General features: G+C 39.5%; 1 protein-coding gene across 10 annotated transcripts in view; it reads right to left on the bottom strand.

Annotated features, from left to right (window-relative positions):
- The window catches only part of SEC24D (SEC24 homolog D, COPII coat complex component), a 48,321-nt gene extending 28,566 nt beyond the window's left edge, over window positions 1-19,755 (bottom strand). For 2 of the 10 annotated variants that reach the window (XM_015861850.2, XM_015861860.2), the window contains exons 1-8: window positions 19,628-19,755; window positions 16,470-16,664; window positions 14,707-14,833; window positions 12,039-12,187; window positions 9,746-10,009; window positions 8,194-8,315; window positions 6,151-6,262; window positions 4,622-4,749 (exon numbers count right to left, since the gene is read on the bottom strand). In XM_015861850.2, coding sequence (XP_015717336.1) covers window positions 4,622-4,749; window positions 6,151-6,262; window positions 8,194-8,315; window positions 9,746-10,009; window positions 12,039-12,187; window positions 14,707-14,833; window positions 16,470-16,620 — 1,053 coding nt within the window. In that variant the 5' untranslated portion in view covers window positions 16,621-16,664; window positions 19,628-19,755. Of the gene's footprint in view, window positions 1-4,621; window positions 4,750-6,150; window positions 6,263-8,193; window positions 8,316-9,745; window positions 10,010-12,038; window positions 12,188-14,631; window positions 14,834-16,469; window positions 16,665-18,537; window positions 18,650-19,398; window positions 19,512-19,627 lie in introns of those variants that run through there. The other 8 variants (XM_015861852.2, XM_015861858.2, XM_015861859.2 and 5 more) reach the window with 8 other exon arrangements.
- Window positions 19,756-23,174: the final 3,419 nt, after the last annotated feature.

Raw genomic sequence — 23,174 nt, 5'->3', positions numbered from 1 at the left:
TTTTCATTTAATATTCTTACATGGCACAGCATTGACTTCATTTTGTGTTCCTACCTATTCCCACAGGGATAACCTGTATCACATCCTTTAATGAGAATAGAGACATATGTTGTACATACCTTCAAACAAACACCTCAGTTCAAGCTTGTGTACACATTTCTCAACTCCTGATTTTTTTTTCTACACTCCATTTCACAAAATTATCTTTTTCCTGCAGAAGGCAACAGTTCTAATTTCACTTTTGGAGACAGAATCCAAGTCGCATGTGCGTGTGACACTCCACCTTCCCCCAAAAACCCATAGTGACCTATTAAGCTTAAACCTGCTTTTCATACATGCTGAAGTCCTGAAATTCTCTCTGTCCAACCTGGACCTTCAGACTGGAAAGAGTATTCCTAAGAAAACTACTGGACTTAAGTCTTATATTTGAAAACTCACAGGATCAGAAACAAATTTGTAAAGCTCAAATTCCAGTTGATTGCTGTTTCCATAAATTGAATGGAAGAGTTTTTTGAATTCATGACAGGAATGAATTCCAAAACTTGAGGGGCCATTCCAGGCTCTGTCAGACAGAATACTACTGATCCTTCAGAGTAAAATATGAAAGGAGGGAAAAAAGAAACAAAAAACATATGTAAAACACCTGTTAGTCAGTATAAAATGCTGCATAACCTGTAGAAGCTAGTTTAATTTAAGAGCAGTAGTCTATACAAATTTACATAGCTTTCTTGCCAGTAAATTCCAAATAGAGCTTGTTAGTGAATTCCTCAGAGGATCTCATTATCAATGAGAAGCAGATTTGACTGCAAAGTGATGGCTATCATCTCCAGCACACACACACGACTCTACCCACTTAGGGGAATCCAGTTACCTTTTCCTCTTCCCTGTTCCTATAAATGAAACATCCCTCAGGCATTCCTTCCTCTTGCCTGCAGAGGCAATAAGCGTTCAACATGTTGCTCTGCTATTCTAAGTTTACACTTTACAGCCAGCAGGAGACACTCAGAGCGCATAACCCTCCAACTGCACCAACATGTAACAACGCCACTTACAAGTCACATACCAAAATGGTGACTGTGTTCAATTAAAAGATGAAATTAAGATTTTTACAATTGTGCTCTTCCTTTCATACACACATCAGATTCTATTGGTATGAGCAGGCTTAGCTATTATTTCTTTTTTTTTTTTTTTTTAAATGAATGTTTGTTGTAATTCAGCTCACATTATGCTGAAACATCCATGAAGCATGGATGGGAGAAAGGATAACCCATAGTTTTCAATATCATTCAGCTGAACAGAACCATCATGCTTCACTCATGTAAACAATATTCCTCTCAGTAAACTGAAATCCATGTTCAAGACTGGCTTGCAGAATGGGTGAGCAAGCCACGTGAAGACCACACTGCATACGTAATTATCTATAAGTATTAGAAGCTTTTTCTCATTATTTCTAACTGCCCTAACAAGGAAATGGTTTCGAAAAGAATGACACATATTCTATGACAATAAGACTAACGAAAATGTAAACGTATTTGTTATGCTACTTCAAATTCACCATCAACCATAAATGCTGGTAAGAGCAAAATAATAAAGAATTCTATTTATTGAATAATTGTAAGTGTATTAGTCACTCAAATGACTTTGAAAGTCCATGGCTTTTGAAAAACATCTTTACCATCTCAGATAAATGGTATCTACACAATCTGCATCGTAATGGATTCTGCAGAGCACGTGGATTTGCTGAAATCCTTATAGTTCAAGTGAGACAGGGCAGTTTTTCAACCCTTCCCAACCACATTACCAGCTGCAAAAACCACCTGTGGGCATTTCACAGCTTATGGTTCACAAAACCCTTTGTAACTATTCTTTTCTTCATTTTCAATCAAAAAGAAAGGGAGATCAAATTCTGCGTGTTAGCACTTGGTATATTAGAAATGGAGGCAGATCTGCAGCTAAGGCTGCAACAAAAATGAAGGAATAAGAATTATTAATCAAAAGATTGGGGAAAAAAGACCACAATTTTAAAGTTACTATGATATGGCATGCAATTTATCAGTAGTTTGAGATAACAGACAGATTCCCAGTCAGAACAAAGCCCTGTAACATGTGTTGAACATCACCTGCTGGCACTGTTAAAAAGGCATCCAAGAGATAGGCAAGATATTTGGAAAGGAAGAACACTCTGTGCCTTGCAGTCACTAGTTCCAAGCAGAAAGCACCATAGTAGGAAATTCAGAAACACAATCAAACCCTTGAACATATTTTACCTCCATAAAAAGCCCATTCTTTCAAATTAAGTGGCTTTACAGAATTAAAGTGGTTATAAACCCCATGAGGAAGACCATTTTTATTATGAGATCTTAAGAGTAAGAAACTATTTTGGCAGCAGCAGTGAAGATAAAGGACATAGGCAAGTCCTGGAAAAACTGCCTTAGCTAAAACTCTCCAGTACTTCCTACTGTAACACGATTTCTCCAGTTTTTACAACTTTACCAAGCTACAATTATTTAAGTGGAAATTTTCCACAATGTATTTTTGTCACTTATGAGAGACTGTTTTTCAAACAGTTTTCTAGCCCGTTCCGACAAAGAAGTAGGGGAAAAACCACACTGCTCTTTACAGATTAATGAATCCTGCTGACCTTTCCATTAACTCTTCAGAATTAATGGGCCACCACATACAACTTTTTGTCAACCCTGGGAAAATCCTCCTGAACTTGTCCAAGTGTAACTGCACATACTGCTAATTTACGTATGCAGACAAGATTTAGATTTCAGCAACTCATTGATCACCCTATTCAAACATTACACAGGACACAGGGAAGACACAAGTGGTAAGCATAAATGACTAGAAGCAGACAAAGTGAAATACAGAAACAGGGAGACAACATGACAGTAGAACTGATATATGCCACGTGGGTACAGAAACTGTGATAGAGAGTACTAGAGAGGAAAGGTTTAAGAGGTGGGAAAGCAACAGCAGGAGTTTCATGTAGGAGAAAACGCAGGGGGGCAACAAGCCAGGTCCACACATTCCCTTCAAGAACTGGAACAAAAATCAAAATTGCTATCTAGTAGACAAATGGTGACACGTACAATCTGCAGAACTGCAAGTAATACATCCTATTCCCCTGTGGACTCCAGAGAAGATAACTACATACTGCTCTGCTAAAATAAAACTTCTAATTCAAACTACAGAGGTCTGTTGGATTGGAAGTTATCCATCCTGATAAAAAACATCTGCTTTTTTTCCAACTTATTTTTCCATTAAAAAAACCAAAGAATTTACAAGCAATATAACAAAATTCAAGAAAATCAGCAACTGCAAAAACTGAAGGTCAGTGTAACTTTAATTAAGCTTTTCTGTGTTTATGTTTTATGAAAGAATCTGTGAAGACACAATCAAATGCAGTAACACACGACATTCATGTTTCCTCCTTTTTCTAGCAAACGATGCTCTGAAAGCTACTAAGAGTTGCACACAAAAAGGAAATGCTGCCTGCAGACACCAGCTGCAGAACTTGTAAGTTCTTGGAGGCAGGCAGTTGAAGGATAAGAAAGGATAGCCCTGCAGATGATGCAGTTAAATGCTGCACTTAAGAACCGATAGTATCCCTGCTACTGATGCAACCCACTGGGAATGTCAGAAAATCTGTGTAACTGTCCAGAGACCACAGGACACTGTCAATCTGCAGAACTATTCTGCAAATGAACAAGGATTTGTTTGAATATGAATGACTATTAAAGATGGTAACGCAAGAAAATCAATTGACTAGATTAATGTTTCCAAATGAGTACCAAGAAGTGTGGTAATATTTTTCTTCTTCCTATCGCTCAGTTCAACCAAGTAGAAAATGACCCTCTCTTCTCAGGCTGCTTTGAATTATATTGCGTAATGGAAATGCTAAGTTGTGGCCTGAACCACATACTGAGCTGCTGGCGGGAAGGCAGGGCCAGCCCAGGGGAGTTCAGGTGCATGCAATGTACCTGAGTGACAGGAAGGGGTGGAGCCAGGATATACCCCTCCCAGACCTCATTCAAGGGCTGGCAGTGAAGGCAATGGTATTTGGTGGAGATCCCTGCCTACCTGAAGCCTTCCAAGGATAATAAGATTCTTTCCTTTGTTTCTCTGTCTTCATCTGTTACATTTGGGCATATCCTCACTTGCTACAGTCCAGGACTTTGCTAATATGCTGTCATTGCATCATGTTACACCATTACAAATTGTAAAGAACAAAACAGATAAATGATAGTTTGAAAGTAACTGTCCTTGTAATAAAATGAACCCTAGAATATCTTGACACAGCTCATGACTATACTCTTTTAATGTCTCTGCCTATACCTACGTAATTCCAGTAATTGACAGTGACAACATAAAGTAGGGACTGATGGGGCAACACCAGGAATCCAGTAGTTTACATTATATAGATATCACTTTTGTATCTTTTCAAAGATTTTTACCCCTTAAAGTTGCATCCTGACCTAAAGGCACTTCCTGTGGCTATCCCACTAGCCCCTCTAGCTCCTTCAGTCAGAGATATGGCACCCTCCATCCCACTCAAAGAAGTCAGTAACATTTAGGAGACAAAATCACATGGGGCTAGCACTTCATTAGACTTTACCTCGTTTTGTGGAACAGTAGCAAAAGGCTGGATGACAGCTGCCAGTGGAATGCGAGCCTGTTTGGCCATGTCTGAAGATGATGGGAAGCAGTAGGTAGTACATCGTATATAACGAGGACTGGCATGGCCTAGAACACCCAATAAAGCAGGCACAATAAAAGATAAATGGAGTCTGTCTGTTCCAAACACATACCAAGATAAAAACAAAACTCAAAAACCAACCAACCAAACAACAACAACAACAAAAAACTACAGTAAAAAGCAACAAGTGCAGATTCCTAAATTTAATCTATGCTTTCCTTCCTCCCATGGAAGCTTCTGCCCATCTCATCTCTTTATATCAGCCTACTGCCTCCACCTGTAGACAAATTTTTTCTTTCTGAGTTTAATGCAGGTATTTAAACATACCAAGAAAAAGAAGGAAAAGTACAGTTATTTGCAATAAGAATCTTAATAGAGATTAACTTAATATCTGAGAGGTTAAAAGGAAATAATACGGACAAAAGCCTCAGTGGTTATGTCAATGTTGTGTATAACAAAATGCAGCCAACAGATATACGCTGTGAAGACCACTCTAATTAGCTACTTCCAATTCAGAAGACAGTATACAAGTGTTAATAACACCTTGCTCACTTATTTTACAAAGTGTTGTGTACTAAAATCACTCCATCATTTTTTGTAGCACACTTAGCTCAGTTCCCTCAATGAGAAACTGTGTATTGGAAGAAGACATGAGTTCTGGAAATCAAACAGAATTCAAAAATTGGCTTCCTTATGGTTCCTTTTTCAACCACTGGGCAGCAGGTCTTGCTTAATCTCTTAAAAGACATTTCTTTGTTCATTAGAATGACAGTACCCCATTCTGAGATAATATCTAAAATACTTAATGTATGTTTTGTATATTTATCCAAACACTGATAAATAAATGCTGGACTAAATTATACCATCAGTTTAGTTTGTATTAAAGTATCAACTCTGCTGTCAGGAGCTGCATATGCAGTATGTTATTTACAGGCTCTAAGCAGAAGCAAACAAGATACATTAACCACATGAAAACATTAAGCCAACTAGACAGCTCATGCTCTGTGCCTATAACTTGAACAAAACATTCCAAAATTTATATCTTAACATACAACAATGCCAGGCTCATTGCTTCTTGTAATATCCATCTCTTAAAATTTCAGAATAATCTGAAGATGCTTTTCAACTTGAAAACCTTGAAAACATTCAAACTGAAAATAAACGTTGTGTCAATTATTCTTATTATTTTAAATATCAGCAAGCAAAGAGGTGGGGGTAAGGCAATCTCAGGAATTTCACTAGAGTTAACCAAAGGTGTGAGAATTCCATTCCCATTTCTCCCACTTCTCCTTTTTCCCACCCTTCTAAACTGAATGATCTTCCCATTCCATTCTCAATACAAGACTAAGGAGCACTGTTTCTAGATGATGTGAGAATTTACTCATAGATACATATATTCATTTGCTTTTATCTGAGAAGATTCCCAAAGCAGTAATGAAGACAGTTACCTTGATCTTGGACTAAGCAGTCTGTGGTGACAAGAGGAGGAACCTGTCCTCTTGTGTTCGTAGCATAGATCTGCCCTCCCCTAGAAGATCTGTCATTTTCAATTACTTGAATCTGATGAGTAAGAAGCAAGAACAGTATGAGAAAGGTTAGCCACACATTCAGTTATATTCATAAATCACTAACATTAACACCAAGTAAACCTTTCTGAATTTCTGAAACTGCCTTTGCGACTGCTACTGGTATCCCATGCAATTGTATCTTTACACTGCACATTATTTTCTAATAATAGAAAATTATTTCAGATATTTCAGAAGCCTCAGTTGGAAAGCAAACAGAGAAGAAAAACAAAACTGGTCAGCTCAGAGTTTATTGATCACTGTCCAAGAGGGATTTCCCAACACACTAGAAATAATCTGTGGCCTGTTAAATTTTCTTTCTCTATTAAGTTTTTGTATAGCTATTTAAATATACAATATATTCCTCAGAATTTGTTCTATGTTCTGCTTGATTACTTTTCCCTGCCTGCTTGGCTGGTACAATTTTACTAACTCTTGCATCAGTTGGGAAAAAGGCTTTGTTCTAAAAACACCCACTGGCTGAAGGAAGCAAACCATTTTCAAGACTTAGCTCTGCAAAGGATCACTGCACTGTGTTATTCTGCAGTTAAGTGACCTGAACACGCCATCATTCTTGGAAATAATATCATGGTTCTCGGAAACCAGATGCTGGTTTTCATAGATGCTGTCAGAGCATATATCAACCTCTAACATATAAGACAACATACATCAACAATGGTTACAGATAAGAAGTAAATTTATCTGACAACACTACTGTAATTGTATAATGTAAATATAACTAGAGAATTACGCATGGTCATATTTAATCTTCTGAATCAGCTTTTTTTCCCTCTACAGACATTGACCCAGATGGTGCTGCATTTAAACATGTCATTTTGATCCTCTCTGTGCTGCTAAAACAAACCTTTTAACCTATTTTAGCTTCACTGTCATAGTAAAGGCTGTTTATTTTACATGCATAACTGAAACAAGACATCAGTCCATGCTCTCATGCCAGACCTCCCTCTCTCCAAATGTGTTTTTTTCTGTTGATATTAAACATGATGATTTTATCCTTCTCAAGTAAAATTACCATACTGAAACACCATTAAGGCCATTGACTACATTGGCTAATTATAATGACACTTTTTGTTTTTTTGTGTGTGTGCATGCATTGCTTTTCTGTCTGTATTAAAACACGTAGCAATTTTCAATTTCATTTAACTTGAAAATTGCATTTAATGGAGGCAATTGCAGTTATAACATTACTCTTAGGATATTTTCAGTTTTGCAGTAAAAGCATCATTGGATAAAACAAAGGAAAATCCCAATAAAATGGCTGCGCCCCACTAGACAGGTCTTTCCCTCATCACAGTAAAATACAAACCCTTTCCTGTACAGCTGTACTGCTTCAGCAAAGGAGTGGAAGATTCCTTCACTCAGAAGAGCTTAGTAGTAGAAAGTTCTGGCCTACAACTGCAAGACAGCCTGCTTCAAGAATCCTAACTCTCCAAAGACCTTTCAAAGTGTCCAAGGATTACCAGACCCTGTAGAACTGTGTACATCACAGTGTGCTCTCCCCAGAAGTTCAGTACACTACTCCCCCCTACAACTCTGATCAGCTGTTACAAATACAAAACAATTTAATTACATCCTGAATGTAACAAAGATACTCCTTTGGGTAATACTTAAGACTACTTTCTTAAATGGATAAACATATACCTTTTTTTATTTTTCCTCTTTCATTACTCTAAAAAGAAGAGGCAAAGTCCCACCAGAGCGTATTCAGGCATGTTTCAACAACTGAGTCTTCTGAATTGTGTGAAGCTGAAGCATTAATTATATCCTGAGCTACTGAAATTCTTACAAGGTTGTAACAACTAGAAGGACGCTTAGGCAAACTGTTCTAGTTAGAATATCAGCACTGACTTTACTTTGTCTTCAATACTGCAGAAATTTATAAAAAATTAGTGGCCCTTTACTCACTGGGCTTGGAATGGAGTCAGGGTCAAGCTTCTTCTGTGGTGGACCAGAGAGCTGTGCTGGACCTCCAGGAAAAGCACCAGGATAAGACAGCTGAGATCCTGCCATCTGAGGGCCATAGTTTGCTGCAGAGTTACAAAAGACCACTGATTTAAAGTATTTAAGTTCTGTTATCCATTTTTATCATCAACTTTTGTCATACAAATAATTTTTACATCAGCTAAATGCAACTCCTCCTTACTTTCCATTTTCAGCAAGTATCAGAAATAGGTTCTGGCTCACATAATCTGTTTTGAAAGTAAGCATAAAATTAGGTGCAACAACTCCAGCTTCAGACATTTTCAAGTACATGTCCTATAGGACTATATAGAATGGGTTATTACAGCTATTGCACCTAGAGAGCAAGCTGTTGCATTAGTGAGAATTTCTCTGTTACCATTGTTAACTCTGTTACCATTGAAAACTAGTCTAGTTTGCTTGACAATTTAAAAAACAGCTATTCTAACGTGTCAAATAAAATAAAGTTTGCTCTTTTACAAATCCAGCATATTCAGTTTCAACACTTTATCAGTATAGAAAAGAGGAGTGAGTATATAAAAAGGAGTACATAACTCCCTCCTGTTGTATACTATGCCTTTACCCACTACTAAACCAATCATCCTGCTCCTTTTTCTTGTTCTTTCCTTAACAGAGAGTTGAAATGTTGAGCAAAGTATATCCTGCCTTGAATGCTCTGATCACTGAATCACAGAATCATAGAATTGTTTGGGTTGGAAGGGACATCAAGGATCATGAATCTCCAACTCCCCTGCTGCAGGCAGGGCCAACAACCTCTACATCTAATACTAGACCAGGCTGTCCAGGGCCCCATGCAACCTGGCCTTGAACACTTCCAGGGACGGGGCATCCACAGCCTCTCTGGACAGCCTGTTCCACTACCTCACCACTTTCTCTGTGAAGAACTTCCCCCTGATACCCAACCTAAATCTTCCCACCTTCACTTAAAACCATTTCCCCTTGTCCTACTCTTATCTACCCTTTCAAAGAGCTGACTCTCCTCCTGTTTATAGGCTCCCTTTACGTACTGGAAGGCTTCAATGAGGTCACCCCACAGTCTTCTCTTCTCCTGGCTGAACAAGCCCAGCTCTCTCAGCCTGTCTTCATAGGAGAGATGCTCCAGCCTTCTCATCATCTCTGTGGCCCTCCTCTGGACCCTCTCCAACAGCTCCCTGTCTTTCTTGTACTGGGGGCCCAAGACCTGGACACAGTACTTTAGTTGAGGCATCACAGGGGCAGAATAGAGAGGGACAATCACCTCCCTGTCCCTGCTAGCCACCCCTCTTCTGATGGAATTGATGGAATTTTAATGGAATGGATTCCGTTCTGATGGAATGGATTGATCTGATTGTCAGTAACAACTTTCCATTCTACAAAACAAAGATTAAATTTTCATTTCTTTAAGTCTGCAGAACATCAAACTTGAGAGGTCACAGTTCCAACAGTCATTCTCAGTACACTTTTTGTTTTTAATTAGATACTAAACATCCTTCTTTACCTTGCTGAGGATGGTATCCAGGCCCTGGAGTCTGTCCTGAAAGTTGCTGCAAGTTAGGATTAGGAAGTCCTGATCCAGGGATCCCATCTTGTCTAGCCATACTAGGCAACGATGACTGCGCACCAAGTCCACTGAAATTATTAGCTGGTGGAGGAATCTGTGGTCCAGGTGGTAAGGCCATTTGGTGCTGTGTCAGTGGCTGTGGACCCTGAAAAGATGCTGGATGTCCAGAAGATGTGTGAGAGCTCTGGATAGCACCTGGACCTGAGCAAGAAATAATATATATCAAATGAATAAAAAGAAATGATAAGCTACTAGATCGGTGTGGAAGATGTATTGAGTAAAAAAATGCAATGTTTGCGACGTATAGCAAATACTGAATCATACTGATAGTGCTTCATCAGGTAGATACTGAATTCCTGTTAACAAAACAGATCAAATTTCACAGCTTAAGTCTGAACTGATTCAGATGTTCAACTTCATTTCCTCAGACTCTATTATCAATAAAACTCTGCAGCTGGGGTGGATGGGGAAAAGGATGGGGAGGCCACTTCAACAATTCTTGCTTAGAACACACATAAATCACAGTTTGCCTTTGATATCATAATTAATTTTATGTTGTGAAAAATTCTGTTTTTTTTTTTTTTAAATTATTTTTCTAATATTACTTTTTTTGTTAATACGTTGTTCTCGTTTCACCATGACAAACTCAATGGAAGTTTAACTGACACATTTAATTTGGTTTACAACCATTCCCTAGAATTGATGCTAGAAATTTGAAACATGGAAATTAGCACACACTGCAAGTGGTTTCTTTCTGAGATTTAAAATCTGTACACGTTATTTTATAAAGCTTACATTTTTAGCCAAACATCTCCCAAAGAACTACAGCAAAACAGAAAAAGGAGTAATGTTAATGAACAAATACTGAAATGCACCTTAGAATCATAGAACCGTTTGGGTTGGAAGGGGCCCTAAAAATCATCCAGTTCCATCTCCCGTGCTAGAAGCAGACACACATCTAGACCAGGTTGCTCAAAGCCCCATCCAACCTGGCCTTGAATGCTTCCAGGGAGGAGGAAACCCCAGTCTCACTGGGCAACCTGTTCCAGTGTCTCACTGCCCTCACAGTAAATTATTTCTTCCCGATACCTAGTCTAGATCTACCCTCTTCCAATTTAAAACCATTTCCCCTTGTTCTGTTGCTACACACACTTATAAAAAAGTTCCTCCCCAGCTTTCGTCTAGGCCCCCTTCATGAACTGGAATCTTCTATCAGACTTGTCTACTGAAAACAAATTTCACAGAAAACAATTTCTGATTCTCGGCTGGAAGAAAAAAGCACTGCTCCAGGAGTCTCAAAAGCTATCAACTCTAGTGCTCTTTCAAGCTACAGAGCTCAGGCTAACAGCTAAGCAAAAGCCATAACAACAAAACCAAACATGGGAGCACAGTTGTAAAGCAGCAGTGCTTCAGTGGTCTGAAGGGTATCTAAACCATCCTCCATGCAAGAAGATAAGCAAGAACATTACATTTTACGTAACTGTTGCTGGAGGCAATATAAGGAAGGCAGAAAGAAAAGCAGTTATTTTTTTCTCTAAATAATTTCTATTGCTGCATATGAAGTGCTGTTGTAGAGGTGCTGGGTCAAACTTCATCCTGCATAGAACAGTCTGACTTAATTGTGACCTTGCAGTTCAGTACAGAAAGGCTGAAGTCAAGTCTAAATTATTTTTATCAAGGCAAAGAAATAAATTTTCACAAGTAGTTGTACAAACAGAGGGTCAGACCCTTGGCAATTACACAAGTTTTTATTTAACTCAAATCAGTAACTTGTAAAGTCAGAGAAGGAACACCCACACAGTCTAAACTGAAAAGTTCATCTTTACTCATATCTCAATAAGATATCAATGACTGAAGTGATCTCAGTCTAACAGTCTCATTCTTACAACCATAATGGCCACAGCAAAACACGATGCTGACTACATTCCACTGCTTTTCCATCTTACAGTAAATTTGGCCAGGAAATATTCAGAAAAAGCAGGTCTAGACAGACAGAAAATTACCGATGGAACTGATTAGCACGAAAGAATCACATCTTACCTCAGTTTACTTCTAACCCTGGATTAAATACAAACGAGTTCAGATAAGATAAGATTAAAAACATTATTATTTGAGTAAATGAGAGTGGGAAAGATTTTATTATCAGCTTATACAGAAGTTCAGTACATTTCTAATTATCACAGTCTTAATAGCTTTAAATGAGAAGAGTCAAACAGATAAAATTGATTACCATAGCTATTTATCTGCATGCTGTTCAACTGGTTAGCAAGTTGTGTTGTACACGAAGCGGATGCAATATTTTGGGAGGCTGGCTGTGACTGAAGACCGCCGGGAGGATAGGAAGGTCCTGTATTGTTTGGAGGTGGAGGGCTCTGAAACCTAAATGGAAAAATGAGTGCAGTGAGTGCAGCTATGCAAGAAATTACAACAACTAGTCATTATTCCAGAAAGTCTGACACCTTCTGAAGTGTAATGCTGAAACAGTTAATTGGGATGACCAAACTTTCCAGAGTTTTCTCATCTTCTGCTCAGAAAAAGCGTATTGTTAGAAGTGCAAAGAGAGAATGCCCTCTTCTTTTTTGTTTTTTTAAGCAACAAACAAACACAACAACAAAAAAGTATATGTTTGTTTAGTTACTAGAAGCAAAAAAGAATGGAGAAGAGAGAGAATAAATGTATGAAAACTTGAAAATTAAGGAACTAAGGCTTCTGAACACATATCTCTTCATCGAACTTCCATTCTGGGAATGAACAAAGTCTACTCAGAGAATACATATTCAGCATCTTTGCAAAAAGAGAGCAATTAACAGAGAAACTGTTAAGGAGATCGCAGCTGTAGGGGGAAAAAGAAGATGCAGGTGGGAAAATCTGCTGCACGGTTAACAGACATGGGAAAATATGAAGGAAAGAGAAAGAACTGGAGAAAAGGAGGAGGTAACACTTATGATGCTGTTTTATTCTGGACAAATGAGATTTCAGGCTGTCTCTCAAGGCTCTGCACTATTTTACCTATAACCATTACTAAAAACCATTACTGAGGAGGGTCTTAGGTATAACGAAATAAAGCTATCATGTGGATCTTTCCTTTGCCTGGTGAACAACTGTCAGCAATCTGTGAATTAAACAAGATCCAGTTAAAAAAAGAAAAAACAAAAGCTTCAGGACAATGACTGAAAGGAAAACAGGAAAGAATCGGCGTTTTGCTGGGCTGGACATGTAAACTTGATTCTCTTTTCCTTGTTTTCAGGTCTTCAGTGCAACAGACACTTCTCCCTGTTCACCAATACACTGTCTTTTACAATAGGTCACCAGTCTCTGTAGGTCCTTTTAAGACAGTGATAACACACAGACGAGCTTTCTTACTTACATGCCTCATGAAACACACATGCTGTAACTTTCAACCCTTAACAAAAGTAACTATAACACAACTAAAAAAAATACAGAAGCAGAGTTCAAATAATTAAAACAAGAATGTTGTTAAATGATATTAAGTTAACTAAAATAAATTATCTATAGGTTCACAAACTCACTGGAAGTTAGCAAAATAATTAACAGCTGACAAAATTAAGTAAGCAAACATGTTTACTCACTCAGAACTCTCTGAAATACATACATTTTGTAAACAAGATTGTCCACCCAATCCTTTCAACCCCTCATACAACAGTTTTTCCAAGATCAATTTTTATAGCCCCCACCTGTCCCTAGCATTCTCCCTTACCCATTCCTGTCTTCTACACTTCTTTCTGTAAGCTTTGGAGATAGGAAAACAACCCGGTGGCGCAGTGGTTAAAGACGCTGCCTTGCAACACTGGGGCCCGGAGTTCGAATCCCCCCTGTGGCGCAAGTGGTAGAAGTGCCGCTCTGCTACACAGAGGCTCGAATCCTGGGGGCTGGACTCGATGATCTCTAAGGTCCCTTCCAACCCGCACCAAACTATGAAACTATGAAACACTTGGAGTGTTGTCATTGGTAATCTCAGGCATGAGCAAAAAAGCAGCAGTCATGCAACTGAAAGCCAACCCTACATTACAAAATGTCTTTGAAATACCCTACAGAACCTCAGCTGAGCCTCCACAACAATGAAGCAAAGATACCCCAAAAAGGGGGGAAAAACCTACAGCTATACAGACATGTGATTGTAGTGAGAGCAAGGTTGGTCTCTTCTCACTGGTGACAGGATGAGCGGAAATGGTCTCAAGTTGTGCCAGGGTAAGTTTAGGTTGGATATCAGGAAAAACTTCCTTACAGAAAGGGTTGTTAAGCACTGGAATAGACTCCCCAGGAAGGTGGCTGAGTCACCATCTCTGGATGTGTTTAAAAACAGTTTGGATGTGGTGCTCAGGGACATGATTGAGCAGAGGGTTGTTAGAGTTAAGGTACTATGGTTAGGTTGTGGTTGGACTTGATGATTCTGAGGGTCTTTTCCAACCTGAACCTATGATTCTGTGTACCAGCCTCTAGCCAAAGCTCACTGAGAGCTATTACTTCTTTTTACTAACTTTTTGGTACCTCACAACAAAGGAGAATTAAGACACCAAAAATGACTAAAAAAGCAGTTTCTATATATGAAAAAAAAACCACCACAATTATAACATCTTACTGCTGCCTATAGGCAATAAGTCTAAAGTTCAAGGAGAACAAATAATTAAAAATAAAAAGCAACTCATGGTGAAGAGTGAAGAACTTGCTCTAAAAATTGAATTAATGCAATTACGGATTATAATCTATGATCTGGCATCTTAACATCACAGGAAACTGAACTATGAGATCCAGTTCAGAAGCAGAATGAGTTAGAACTGCCAAACATAAAAGAGGTGCTATACCTAAATGGCAGCGAAGCAGCCAGAAAGAGGAAATAGAGGTGAAACAAATCTCATGTACTAATTCTTGAAAGTCACCTATGTGGCTGTTGTCCTGCTGCACTGGGCCCACTTTGGAAGTTGTTCTGGCTGAACTGATGTGTACCAGGTGGTAGAGGCCCAAGAGGAGCTGGAGATCCAAGAGGCGCAGTTGGTTTCGACATACCTGCCAAACAACAAGTACTTTTATGGAAAAATCCTCTAGAAATGCACAAGATCTTCAAGAAATACAAATGTACAGCCCTGATCAGGCAATGAGAATATCAGCTACAGGTGGCCCTGTATGTGCATTGTGATTAGACAATACAACCTCAAGAGGCTCTTTCCAAACTCAGCCATTTTCTAAGACTTCAAGAAAGGACAGATTTTTGATCAGCTACAGAAGCAGATATGAAAAAGGACGGTAAGAAGCAACCATATCATAGTTGCTAACTTTTCAGAAAAACAAAACAAAACACAAGGGGGGCAGTAAGAAAGAAGCAAAAATGAAAGAACAGACCCTTTGATTCAATTTGGGTTAACAGAAATTCCATAATACCTCGTTACCTTTTCAGAGAAAGCAAGAGAGCCCTTTGATTGAGAGACTTTTGCCAATAAAGATCTTGGAACAACCTTTAAAAAATGCCTCTATATGTAGATCCAATAAAACTGTGCTAAAAAGAATTGATTCACGACTACAACATCAACTTAGTATAATTTCTGTTATTGTCAGAAGCAATTCTGACTACATTCAGCATTGGGTTAAAGTAACAACTCCTGCTGGTTTTCATAAGAATTTTTAGAGAAACTGGATAAAGCTTTTTCTATGATTTAAGGATACCACAAAAATCAAGCAGATCACACTATTTAATACAGTGGATACTTAGTTCTGTTATTACTGTAATCCAATACAAACATTGATTTTAATGTAAATCATCACTATATGTCTGGTATTAAAAAATAATTCAGTCTTTTTTATTGTTTTAATTGTAATTTTCTTCTGTGTTACTGTATCAGTATAGTCCACCTCCTTCCTCCCTGTTTAGCCTACATATATTAACAGACCTATAGACGGAAGAGAAAATCTTACTTTTTAGATATTTTCCACATTCCCAGCTCACTAGTTTACTTCATGAAACATATGAAGCATATCACATAATGAGATAAAATTAATGTAGCATGAAGGATAATAGGTTTACCTTTTGGCCATCAAAATCATCTGAAGCACAATTACACTGGTAGAGATAAAAAGCACAGCACCCATTTACTTGTAAAAGCTACCGAAGTTCACCTTCCACATAAAAAGAAATTGTCCCCTAAGTGGTTAGAAAGCAGATGGGCTCCACTTACCATATGTTATCCAAGCACATCACCAAGCACGCAAGACTAAGTAGCAAAAAACAACTTGTATTCATAGACAAGTTTGTGCTCAAGAACTTGGCTGGGCACATGTCCTACTGTGAAGAATACAACACGTTTCTGAGAGCCTGCCTGCCATTAACACCTACCAATTCAGAATTATTGCTCTATTCCCAGAAATCATTTCTTTTTATTTTTCTGTACTACGTGTTAATCACAGCACTGCATTAAGCACTGGTATCGACTGCTTCCTGGACAAGAGTTCACACACAAGGGTCAGAATTCCACTACCAGGCACCTTATGTTAACATCTGAACAACAGTAATGTAGGCTAAGCTAGTGCAAGATCCTGTTGTACTAGCAGTGTAAAACTGAGTGTTGTGTCCTGACCAAAGTAAAATGAAGAGATGCGAAACACAGCAGAAATGTACACTCTGAAGACACATTTTAAGACAATTACACACCTGGTTGAGGTGCTGCATGTGAGGAGTTAGGATCTCCATAATGCCCATAATGAAGTGCAGAATTAGGTGGTCCAAAGCCTGCAGAAAAGCCTCCCATTCTTGGCTGGGATTGGGAATAAGGAGGAGCTGTAACATAACCTTGTTGACTCATGATGGCAATATTCTCATTCCAAGTTTCGAGTTATCTTCAGGAACCTGCAAAAGAGAAAGTGACACCAGCTATTGAGAATTATGTTCCCAAAAAGACAGAAGACACATTAGAAGGTAAAAACTGACCTGGCAGTTAGGTAAGCAATGCTCTTGTTTGATTGGTTGCTTAGTTTCATCAATGCTGTGAATTTAAATAAATCACTGAAATTATCTGAAAAAGATTACCCACTCCCTGGCCCATGGAGAGATAAACTCTAAGGATATGTTTGTGGAAGGAAAGTAAAAAGAAAAGTCTAAAATTGTTCCATTTAATGGGAAAACCTAAACTTCTAATACAACTGAAAAAAAAGACAGAGTCTAATACTCCAAATACTAACTATTCCAAAGAGCAGACTGGCACATCAAGAAAAGCAGTGTGACTAGAGTACAAAACTCCTCTAGTCTATCTGTCTCCTATCCTGTTTTAGCAGGAGACCTGTTTTAGATAAGAAAGTATCCCACAATGGCCTCAGCAGTACCATATACTTCTTGGAAAGGGTAGTCAGGCATTGGAATGCACTGCCCAGGGAGGTGGTGGAGTCACCAACCACGGGAGTGTTCAAGAAACGTTTGGATGTGGTGTTGATTAATATGGTTTAGCCGGGAAGTATTGGTAATGGTTGGACTAGATGATCTTCTAGGTCTTTTCCAACCTTTATAATTCTGTGATTCTGTAATATGTTGTTCTTGCTGCTACCATGCACTTCTTTCCTAAGCTTTCACACCTTGACTCTGTTGTTTTCAGAGAAAGGAAGAAGCAACAAACAAAGAACGTATTTTCCCACCGTAAGATTTGCTCTAAAAGATACTTTAGGAAAACTTTCAAAAACTGGGAAATCCGATGAATGCTAAACCAGATGATTCCATTTCATATCATCAGTTTTCAAATATAGAACATTTTCCACTAAAGGTTTTGAAAAATTACTGAGGCTATATACACTGAAGGCTTGATTGCTAGCTTTCACTTTTCCAGATTAATATATATATATATATATATTGATGTTGAATTAAAAAACAACAACAACCCAACACACACACACAAAAATCCACTGATTTTATTTACGCCCAATTAAAAACTGTTTTGAGAAACAATTAGAATCTGACCCAGTGAACCACTTCTGTAAAAACCCAAGTACACAAGCCAGGCATCCTCAGAGAACTAGAGATCCATTAAATAAACTAGTATTTCAGATGTTAAACATTCCTTTTAAATAGCTTTCACAACCAACCGTATTTTATGTTCTCTGAGTTTCAGAATGAGGTGGTCTCTGAGCATACAAAGAGTCTGAGGAATTGTGTTTCAGAAGCTTTTATGAAGGCATTTTAAAATTAGGTACACCTCCAAGATCACAACGTGGGCATATTCAAGCTGTACTAGCACATGGCAGTAGACAGAAGCTATACCCATCTCTTGGCTTCTCTTGGCTCCCCTCTTGGCTTCTCTTATTAAAAATACTGGAGAAAAAGTTTTACTAATCTTACCCAGCAGACAAGAAATCACTTTGAGCAGGTACCCTCCTCACAACCTGGCCAAAGTACTAAGCCACACTTGTAAGCACAGCTAAAGATTTGTCAATTAAACTACCCAGCACTAAATTGCTTTGGATGGGTAAGCTTGGAGGACTGCATCCTATTTCTTAATTAAAAGAAATGGTAAGATAAGAGCAGGAAGAAGAAGAAAAATATGTTTACACAGAGAGGCTCCTTGCTGTCAGCTATACTTTCTTCCTTTCCCCACCCCCATCTGCAAAGACGTGGCAAGTTTGTTTTAGTTACTCCAAAAGACAATAACTCAGTACTAAATTACCTGCACAGTCATATAAAAATATATACAGTTTAAATCTACAACGAGATTTTCACACTGAGCAACAGCCACCACCTTCAGCTATGACAGCATCCAGGGGAAACGACTTCCTCCACCGCTTACTCACTCACACAAAATCTTGCCACGTCGAACTTCCCACAGACAGCATAAACACATGCAGGCTGTCCTGGAGAGAGACAGCAACGACACACAAAAGAAGCTTATAGAGCACAGTTCCAGATTCTACTTAAGACCAAGCATATTTAACCACTTCTAAAGATATGGACATAGAGAAACTCAAGATGTAACTAGCTTCAACAACACCTATAATAGCAACAGACTGCCTAGAGTTTCATTAAGTTCCAACAAGAGATAGATTCTGTCTGGAGATCACATGAGAAGGATCAAAGAACCTGCTAAACTGAAAGCTTTTCCTGGGCTTATTCACTACAAGTGTCACTGCAAAGAAGGAAGTAAACTTGTCCCTCTTAGCCTCAGTTTACTTCAATCCCCAAGGCCCGCACGCCACCGAAACAAACACTTCACACCAAACTGCTACTAGAGAACTGGTTGTCATCTTTTAATCCAGCGGATTGCTCAATTTACACAATGCTCTGCTGTACCTATACCATTGTGAAGATGCAATGCTCCGTTAAGTACACGCAGAGGATCACAGAGTAAGCATCATGATCACAGCTACCTGAAGGGGAACTATTAACTTTAGTTAATTAATGCTGAGACACACTGCTCCTCCCCAGGGCACCCTACAACATCATTTTTGCTAAGAACATTTAGCACACATACCTGTACACGTACAGACATATAGAAAGAAGCATAGCTACATGCATCACACGCTTTTTAAAACATACATTCCGGAAAAAAGCAAGCAGAAGGTGACCCGCCCCCAGCCCCGTGGTTACACCTGTCCCCCATTACCTGAGGCCTCAGTCAGTCAGCGCTGCACCAGGTGCTGCTCGGAGCCCCCCACACGCGGCCGGATCCCCCCTCACACGGGCTGCCACCAGCTCCCCCGACCTGAGGAACTCACGTTGTGCTCCCTCAGCACCCCAGCACCGCTACGAAGCACCCGCTGCTCCCCACACGGGGCACGGCCACGATCTTCCCTCCCTGTGCCCCAGCAGAAGTCGGCAGTTGAGGCCGTTACCTGGTGGCGGTGTGCAGCCCTCACCCCGCACAGCTCGCACCACCCGCTCACCCGAGTGCCACGTCTGAGCTCGCCACCGCCACGCGGCCCCCCCGCTCGGGAGCGCGCCCGGCAGCGCCTGCGCACTGAGCTCAGAGACGCCGTGCCCTGAGCGGCTGAGAGGAAACCGCTGGGAAAGGGCGTCCGAATCGTGTGTCGTGGCTTTTTAAATTATTATTATATATTTTTTTTTGTGTGCTGTGCGTTTTTGCCAGCAAGAAACAAGAACCTATGTGTTACACACGCGAAATTTGGCACCAGCAGAAGTGACCCAGTGCTTTTGTTGCCACTTCTGAGCTGAAACACACCACCCACCCCCTCGCTGTGCTCACATACATTGGTTTGTCCCCATAAACATCATAGAATCATAGAATCACAAGGTTGGAAAGTGCCTACAAGATCATCTAGTCCAACCATCCTCCCTTTACAAAAAATAACACTAAACCATATCTCCTAGCTCCCTATCCAGACACCTCTTGAACACTGCCAGGGATGGCGACTCCACCACCTCCCTGGGCAGCCATTCCAGTGCCTGACCACTCTCTGAGAGAAGAAGTTTTTCCTTATGTTCAGTCTAAACCTCATCTGATACAACTTGTGGCCATTTCCTCGGGTCCTGTTGGTTGCCTGGGAGAAGAGGGCAAGCCCCTCCTCATCACAACCTCCCTTCAGGAAGCTGTAGAGTGCAATGAGGTCTCCCCTGAGCCTCCTCTTCTCCAGGCTAAACAATCCCAGCTCCCTGATAAGTCCCTCATAAGACTTGTGCTCCAGACCCCTCACCAGTTTCGTTGCCCATCTCTGGACACGTTCCAGGGTCTCAATGCCGTTCCCGTAGTGAGGAGCCCAAAACTGAACACAGTACTCAAGGAATGTCAGTGGGTGCTACTGTTTCCACATGGAGGAATTCAGTGACACCCCTTTGCTTCATAGGCACTTCCACGTCAGACACTATTTTGTCAGACTGCCCCTCTGCTGCCATCTGTCACACAGAAACAAAAATGTAACGGAGTATTGATGGGCAGGTTCAGCTTCTACTGCCACACCATCAACATCTGCCTCTGGCGTTGTAGGCAGGCAACATAAAATAGGAGGCATTACTTCTGGAGCAGCCCTCATAATTTTTCTCACACACTTTTAAAACATATGTCTATGGCATTACACACATATACACAAAATTATGCCACCTGAATATCTAGAGTAAAATGCAATATAGGCATATCATGTGTTTGCCTGTGTTTCAGTTACAGCCTTGGTTGCAGGATAAAAGTAATGCTTTTCTAATTAACACAGTAGAAGCACAAAAGTAAATGAGAAATGTGTGTTGGGCCTAGTCAAAAAACAATTTATGTGAGGTTAAGATTAAAAAAAAAAAAAAAAAGAGGAAGGGGCAGGGAAGGGGAAGGGAAGAGAAAAACCAATAAACCAAACAACCGAACACCTCATTCAGCTAAAGGCAGCTTCACAATTCTGGTGCACCTGGAATTCAGGCTCTACTGGCTTTCTCATCCTTTGAATGCTTGTTCTACAGCCTCAGTAAAGCTTTTGAAAGGCAGATTTTGGGGCCAAATAGTTTTACATAGAGCTAAATCTCAGTAACATATATCTCAGGACAAGACTGTCAAAAACATTTACTACTATACAAAAGAATTCTGAAAAAACAACTCCGTGCCTTTGAAACAGATGTCAAAAGAAGTCTACAGGAGCACTGTTGCCACGAATGAGTTGCTTGAAGCCTCTAGAGGCAACACAAAGTGACAAGAGTAAGCCTTAACCTGTCTTCACACGCCACTGAATAACATAAGATGATTTTCCAGCCATTACTGGACCCAATACTATTGGATATGTCAACAAAAATCTGCTGAATCTTTTCAGATCTCTCACCCTGTTTAACCAGAATAGAAATGTAGCCCAGAAGGTGGCAAGCATCAGCTGAGCTGCATATGGTTTTGGCTGCAGAGTATCAATGACTCTTCCATAAGCAGGATGCAAAACAGTGCCTTTCAGCACTGCTGTGATGCCATTTCACCACCTGCCCCTCCCTCTTTTGCTGGTTATGGTTATGGACACACACAATTACCTTATGCACAATCTCAAGCTACTGAGAGGAAAATAATTATGCCCCCTATTTGGACATCTCCTATTTTGCTGTGGAGACAGGCTCGCTTGTACCACCAGCCCTGTTGTGTCTAGCCTGCAGCTATTAACAGTAAGCAGCTGTGGATAATTCAGCACAGAAGAGAACTGCACTTACTTGGCCACTGAATACTTACTATCAGATTTCTCTTCTGTGAAATCAGCTCTAGTGAAGCTGAAAGAGGAGATCAACAAGAGATAGCCAGGAGAAGTGATGCTATTGTCAGTTCTTCCCGTTTCAGGATGGCTCAAGATGCCTCTTTTTTGGAGACCACAGCTTCCCTTCCATCTGCATGGAGTGCTGAGACAAAAGGCATCCAGTGTGTCACGATCCTGACATTCTGAAGCTACAAATACTACTCAGCTACAGTTTCCACCTATAAACATTAAAAGTAATTTAAGGTCTTCAATTTCAGAAATGTGGAAACATCATTAAAGATTTAAGGGCAATGCTGATCTGGAAAGTGATTTCATACAAAAAATGATGCTGCAGGATTGCGAAACTGGTGTCACTTCATTTTAGTTATATCATTTTAATTAATCTCTACCATAAAATCTGAGAGTCAGGTTTTTCTGCTCTATAAGTGATGAATGTCTTGTAGGTTAAATCACCTTTCTTTAAAATCACTTCATCCTGAAGTTCTATCTATGCAACACTATGGAAAAATAACATGATTTCAGATACTTAAGATCTGATTTAGATTTATTACAATTAAATAGAATATTTTTTCTAAATCTAGATCCTTATTTCTTTTCCCCCTTTCTGATTTAAAAATAGCAAATCATCTGCATTCAAAACCTCGAATTTGAAGTTCTCACTGTATTTTTTTTCCTAATAGATTTGAAACAAAGAAAACAAAGTCTTCCATCACTGTAGGAGATATCGGTTACAGAGTCAACAAGAGCTCTCTAAAAGACTAACTCAAATATTTCAGAGAGCAATATTCTTTCCTTTTTCTTTCTTTTTTCCTATATTTTTTTTTCCCCCGATGACTCTAATCATTTGGGACTGATCTGTTCCCTGAAATTATTACCAGCAGCCTGGAAAGGCCCCTTGTGGGCAAACAGACTCCATGTCTATATGTCATTACACACTGCATTAAGACAATGCATGATTCAGCAAAACCTAAATCCTAACCTAATCTTCCCATTTAGAGGATGTCTTTAAAAAATGTCCTTAGAAGAGGCTGCCAAGAAGAATGAGAACAGTATGACGCATCAGAGATACAGACTTGTATCTCTCCCAGTGATAGCTACAGTAAGACTTTTCTAACAGTTAACATTGATTGTGTTAATATATATCTGTCCAGTTAACATCTGCAGTTCAGTGCTATATCTTTTTTTTTCTATCAAAATATATTCTAAACCATTCTAT

This window comes from Coturnix japonica, chromosome 4 (genome assembly GCF_001577835.2).
Source record: "Coturnix japonica isolate 7356 chromosome 4, Coturnix japonica 2.1, whole genome shotgun sequence".
Lineage (NCBI taxonomy): Eukaryota > Metazoa > Chordata > Aves > Galliformes > Phasianidae > Coturnix > Coturnix japonica.
The sequence above is the reverse complement of the archived record's forward strand: the minus strand, read 5'-3'. Positions and strand labels throughout refer to the sequence as shown.